At 55.9% G+C, this 6,000-nt stretch overlaps 1 protein-coding gene across 1 annotated transcript; it reads left to right on the top strand.

Moving 5' to 3' along the window:
• Positions 1-2,939: 2,939 nt before the first annotated feature.
• Positions 2,940-3,875, top strand: LOC129783381 (olfactory receptor 14C36-like). The gene has a single exon (XM_055793359.1). It carries the CDS (start codon positions 2,940-2,942, stop codon positions 3,873-3,875), a length of 936 nt encoding a protein of 311 aa, XP_055649334.1.
• The last annotated feature ends 2,125 nt before the right edge of the window (positions 3,876-6,000 follow it).

Below are 6,000 nucleotides of genomic sequence, written 5' to 3'. Positions count from 1 at the left end.
GGAAATAAGTGTGTCCCCCCAGGTGAGGCAAGGCCCGTGAGGGATTGCCTCATCCTGCTGCCCAGCAGGTTCCCCTGCAGCCCCAGGGACAGCTGGAGGGAGCCCAGAGGGGCAGAGGAGGGAGGCAGGGAGAGCTCAAAAGCAGCCCTTGGTGGGGGGCTGCTGAGAGCTCCCTGCTGGAGAAATCTGCAGAGCCCTGGAGCCGGTAAGTGTGTGGCTGCAGGGCAATGCCTCTGCAGTTGCCAGCCGGGTCTGCAGCAGCTGGGGCCCCCCCCAGCCTGTGGGACCCTGTGGGAGCCTTGTGCTGTGGAGGAGGCCAGTGTGCTGCAGAGCAGGGCTTCCCTGCTGCAGCGTGGGAGGGCCAGGGCATGTGGGCTGCCTTGTGCCAGGGCCGGCTGCAGGGCTGTGAAGGTGGCTGTGCAGGCAGGGGTGCCCAGGGCTGTCCTTGCCAGCAGGGTCCCTGCAGCCCAGGGGGCTGTGTGCTGGGGCAGGGGCTCTGCCGCCTGCCAGGGGCAGCTCTCAGCCTGCCGGGGGGCTCCCGTGCGGCTGCGGGGAGAGTGTGTGGGTGCAAGGAGCGAACCCTGTCAGGGCAATGTTCTCGTGCTGTTGCGTGGGTGCTGCACTGGTCAGGGCTGCTCGCAGCTTCTGCTCATGCCCACCTCATTTCCAAGGCGACTTCTCATGAGCACACTCACGGCAGGGGTTTTCTGCTGGAGTCTCTTCTTGCCTGAATCTCTGCTTCCATTTTTATCTTGCTCATCTTGGTAGGAATGGAATCTGAACTGTGTAGGTCAGAGCAGGGGCAGAGACTCTCAGAGCATCACAGTGATGTTTATGAGGAAGGTCAGCAAGTGCCTTCCCTCTGCAGCAGCATCCAGATCAAAGCAGCATCAGCTCTCCTTTTCCCTCAGGCTCTGGGGGAGCTGTTCTTTCAGGCCTGCAGGCAGAGAGCGGCTGCAGGGCAGAGCTGGGCACACAGGGGCTGAGCTGGGCTCTGTGAGCGCTGGCAGGGAAGAGCCGTGGGGCCAGAGAAAGAGCTGCTGGCAGGGACAGCTGCAGGCGTTGAGCGTGGCTGTCCTGCATTGCTCTGGTCTGGGAGGTGCTGTGCAGGGCTTGAGAAGGGAAAGGCATTCCAGTGTGCCCATCTGTCTCTCTCCTGGCTTTGCTCAGATGATTTTGGGATAACTGACCGGCTCGGTTGGAATGGGAGTTTCAGCTGCAGGCTCAGGCACAGACCCTGTGAGTCCTCCTGTGCCGATGTGAGCACAGCAAGGAGGTGTCCCATGTTTCCTCTAATCTGTGAAGCTGTGGGCAATGCAGTGTGTGATGCTGGGGAAGGAGCTGGCTCTCCTTTAACAATCACCGTAATCAGGACCCTTGGTCACCTGCTTGGGGTGTCCACCCAAGCTGCACGCTGCTTCCAGGGCACACTGTGACCATGGGTGTCCCTGGCTAGAAAGGGGGGTGCTGAGACTTTGAGAAAGGGCGAGCCATTCTGTGCTCTGTAGTGGATCCCTCTGCTCTTCAGCAGTGTCTGCTTGCTTTTTAGGGTAACAAAGTGTCCTGGTTGTGGCTGGGATAGAGTTAATTTTCATCTAAGTGGGAAGGACTTTTGAGAACAATTTTGAAAATGCACTGATATTTTTGGTTGTTTATAGGTGATGCAACATGTTCATGCTCAGTATATGAACTTGGTGGGGTTTGCTGGGGTCTGCCAGTCGATGCTGGGGACTGGCTGGGCATCAGTCAGTGGGTGATGAGCAGCTGTATTGTGTATCACTGTCTTCCCTGCTTCCTTTCTTCCTTTCTTCCTTTCTTTCTTTCTTCATTTCTTTCTCTCTTTCTCTCTTTGCTTCTTTCCTTCCTCCTTGTTTCTTTCCTTCTTTGTTTCTTTCTTCCATTCTTCCCTCCTTCCTTCCTTCCCTCCTTCCCTCCTTCCCTCCTTCCCTCCTTCCCTCCTTCCCTCCTTCCCTCCTTCCCTCCTTCCTTCCTTCCCTCCTTCCCTCCTTCCCTCCTTCCCTCCTTCCCTCCTTCCTTCCTTCCCTCCTTCCTTCCTTCCCTCCTTCCCTCCTTCCTTCCTTCCTTCCTTCCTTCCCTCCTTCCTTCCTTCCCTCCTTCCTTTCCTTCCTTTCCTTCCTTTCCTTCCTTTCCTTCCTTTCTTGTTGGATTTTATTACCCCCGACTACCTCCCTCTCATTATAACTGTCATTCTCATTATTGTTATTGTAATTTCATTTTTATTCTACTGCATTTATGATTTTTTTCTCGTCTCAAACTTCAAGATTTACATTCCTTTCTGATTCCTCTCCTCATACCTATGGGGGAGGGGGGAGTAAGTGAGCATCCCTGTGGTACATAATTTCCAGCCAGGGTTAAACCAGGACACATGTCAGTGTAATTGGACTCTATCACAGAAAGCTGCAAGTGCAGGGCAGCTGAGAAGGAGCTGGAGGGACTCACCAGAGTCCCTGCCTCTGCCCTCAGGCACAGACAGTGCCCTTGCCTCTCAGCACTCACCCTGCTCTCCCTGAGCACAGCACAAAGCCCTCCTGACCTGACTCTGGCCATGGCCGTTGCTCAGCACGGGCAGAGCCGATGCTGACAGGCCCTTCTGCGCTGGGAGCAGTTTGGGCTGAGCCAGTGCAAGGCCAGGACTGGCCCCTGCCCCCACGGTTCCCATGAAGCCCCTGCTGCAGAGCAGGGCTCACTGCTGGGCAGCCAGCGGGCACAGCCCCTGCTCCTCACAGCACACTCGGCCAGCACTCAGCACAGCTCCAGCCACGGCTCGGAAGGGAGCTCTCCTAGGAACGGCAGAGGGGGGGACATGGGGCAGCGGGGGCGCATCTAGGAGAAACGGCTTTCACTTGGCTCAAAGAAGTCTCTCCTAAATTTTCCCTGCCTTTTGTCCTTCAACAGGTCCCTGTGTTCAGAAACAGAAGATGTCTAACAGCAGCTCCATCACCCAGTTCCTCCTCCTGGCATTGGCAGACACGCGGGAGCTGCAGCTCTTGCACTTCTGGCTCTTCCTGGGCATCTACCTGGCTGCCGTCCTGGGCAACGGACTCATCATCACCACCGTAGTGTGTGACAAACATCTCCACACCCCCATGTACTTCTTCCTACTCAACCTCTCCCTCCTTGACCTGGGCTCCATCTCCACCACTCTCCCCAAAGCCATGGCCAACTCCCTCTGGGACACCAGGGACATCTCCTACTCAGGATGTGCTGCACAGCTCTTCCTGATTGTCTTTTTCCTTTCAGCGGAGTGTTCTCTCCTCACCGTCATGGCCTATGACCGCTACGTGGCCATCTGCCAGCCCCTGCACTACGGGACCCTGCTGGGCAGCAGAGCTTGTGTCCACATGGCAGCTGTTGTCTGGGGTAGTGATGTTCTCTATGCTGCGCTGCACACGGCCAATACTTTCTCACTGCCACTCTGCCAAGGCAATGCCCTGGGACAGTTCTTCTGCGAAATCCCACAGATCCTCAAGCTCTCCTGCTCACACACCTACCTCAGGGAAGTGGGGCTTATTGTGATTAGTTCCTGTTTAGCCTGTGGATGTTTTGTTTTCATTGTTCTGTCCTACGTTCAGATCTTCAGGGCTGTGCTGAGGATCCCCTCTGAGCAGGGACGGCACAAAGCCTTTTCCACGTGCCTCCCTCACCTGGCCGTGGTCTCCCTCTTTCTCAGCACTGCCATGTTTGCCCACCTGAAGCCCCCCTCCGTCTCCTCCAAATCTCTGGACTTGGCGGTCTCAGTCCTGTACTCGTTGGTGCCTCCAGCAGTGAACCCCCTCATCTACAGCATGAGGAACCAGGAGCTGAAGGACGCACTGAAGAAGCTGATGCAGTCAGGTGTCTCTCAGCGGCAATGAACTGACTGTGGCTCTTTACAAGGTATTTTCAAGTCACGTATAGGACATCATGTGTGTTTAACATTCCATCTATGACAATCATGGTTTTACTTCAATGTATTTCCTCACTCCCCTTCCCCAAAAGCACGAACCCAGCCTCCCTGACCCAGAGGCCTTTGTACATGCGCCAGGGAGGATGGTACATATATACTCCTGTGTCACATCTCAGTAATAAAAGGGTGGGTTTTTTCAATGCCTATATCTGGAGGTTGGTCTCTTCTTCCAAAGCTGAGCTCAGGAACAGGCTGCAGGAATTGCCCCCAGAAGACCATGCTGCTGGGCTTGGGTTCCCCATGGCTCAGGGGAGGAGGGCATGGGGCAACGCGTTAGGGCATGGGCCTGTGTTGAGCCTTGGCGTGTGGGGGCCCAGTGCCCATGGGAATGGTGGGTGACCAAGAGGGATGTGCCTGGGACCATCTCCCTGGGCTTTCAGGCACCGCTGCCCTGCACAGCAGCACCGCCTGCTCAGGGCCATGCCTGAGACCACATCCCTGGGCAAGAGCAGGTGTCTCTGTGGATGCCCCAGCTGGGGCAGGCTGCTGTGTCCCTGGTGCAGCAGGAGGTGCCTGGGGAGCCCCCAGGCCAGCAGCCTGGTGCTGGGGACAGGGACTGGCCCCGAGGGGCTGCCAGGAGTGGGCAAGCAGGGTCCCTGTGAGAGAGGAGCAGCAGACAGAGGGAGGCAATGGCCTCTGTGTCCTCATGCCATGGCTGGTGCCAGCCCTGGGGCTGACTGGCAGGAGGAGACCCCTCTCTGCCCACCAGCATCTCCTGTGCCCTTGTGATGGTCTATGGCCATGGGGTGAGTGCCCAGAGCTCTGCAGCCCCCTTTGGGTGGGCAATTGCATGGGGCCAGCCCCGCGTGGGCTGCTGTGTCTGCCTGGGCTGGGGAGAGGGCAGGGGAGGTGGGCAGAGCTGTGGGGGGGGCTGGGCTGGGAAGGTCCAGGGAGAGGGAAACACCAGTGAGAGCTCAGCTGTGTGGGTGTGCAGGGTGGGGGCACACAGCAGGGTGTCCTGGTGCAGACCCAGGGGTCATGGTGAAGCAAGCAAGGCACCAAAGGAGCGGGACTGAGGGGCCAGATCTGTGCCGTGTTCCCTGCACACCCTCAGAAAGCTGCAGAAGGGAAATTTTCCCCACAAATTCCCAAACACTGCTCATTTCCAAGCCTGGTCATATACCCCAGCCCTCATTAGGGACCACTGCTGCATGGCCACCTCTGTCCTCCTCCGTTGCCCAGTGATACACAACTCCATCACCATTTCTAAATATAAAGGGAGCCACTTTCCTACTGACACTTGTTACACACAAGTCCCATAGCTCTTGCCACAGTTGGTCTCTCAGTGAAGGCCATTGTCAGACACCTCCAACAAGATCATGTTCTCATGGCATGGTGTTCTAACAAATATTGATTGAGATCCCACCAGCTGGCCTGGGTCCAGCGCTCCAGTCTTTCACTCAGAACCATTTCTCAAATAATACTCTTGCTCTCTCAGCCTCTCTTTGTCCATAATGTGTTCCAGGTCCTAACCATCCTTCTGGCCTCTGCAGGACTTGCTGTGATGTGTCAGGGTCTTTCATCTGCTGGGAGCCCCATTGTGGGCTCAGCAGTCCTGATGTGGTCCTGTGGTGGGTTAACCTGAGCCAGTGGTGAGACAAACATCACTTGTTGTCAGCTGCACTGACTCAACAGGACAAAGGGAGAAGTTAAACCAGCAATGCTCATGGGTCAAGATAAAGACAAAGAGATCTCTTAATGATTCTTTTCATGGCCAAAGAAGTGTCGTCTTTTCCACATGCCACACAAAGATGTGTGGCAAAGATTAATTTATTGCCAATTAAAAAAGTGTTTGGATTGTGAAATACTATGCAGGAGAAACAATGGCAGAGAAAACCTGGCTTTTCTGGGGGAATCCGTCTCCTTGGTGTCCACTGGATATGTAAGCAAGGATGCCAGAAGTCCAGGGGCTTGTGGGCAAGTTCCCCAGACTAAACAGTTTGCCCACTCTGATGTTCACCTGCACCTGGAGTCCCTAAAGAGGACAAGCTGCTCAGGGATGTGAAGAGCAGTGCCAGTCTTGATTGTAGTGA

The sequence above is a fragment of the Falco peregrinus genome, unplaced genomic scaffold, assembly GCF_023634155.1.
Source record: "Falco peregrinus isolate bFalPer1 unplaced genomic scaffold, bFalPer1.pri scaffold_40, whole genome shotgun sequence".
Lineage (NCBI taxonomy): Eukaryota > Metazoa > Chordata > Aves > Falconiformes > Falconidae > Falco > Falco peregrinus.
This window is presented reverse-complemented; position numbering and strand designations above follow the sequence as displayed.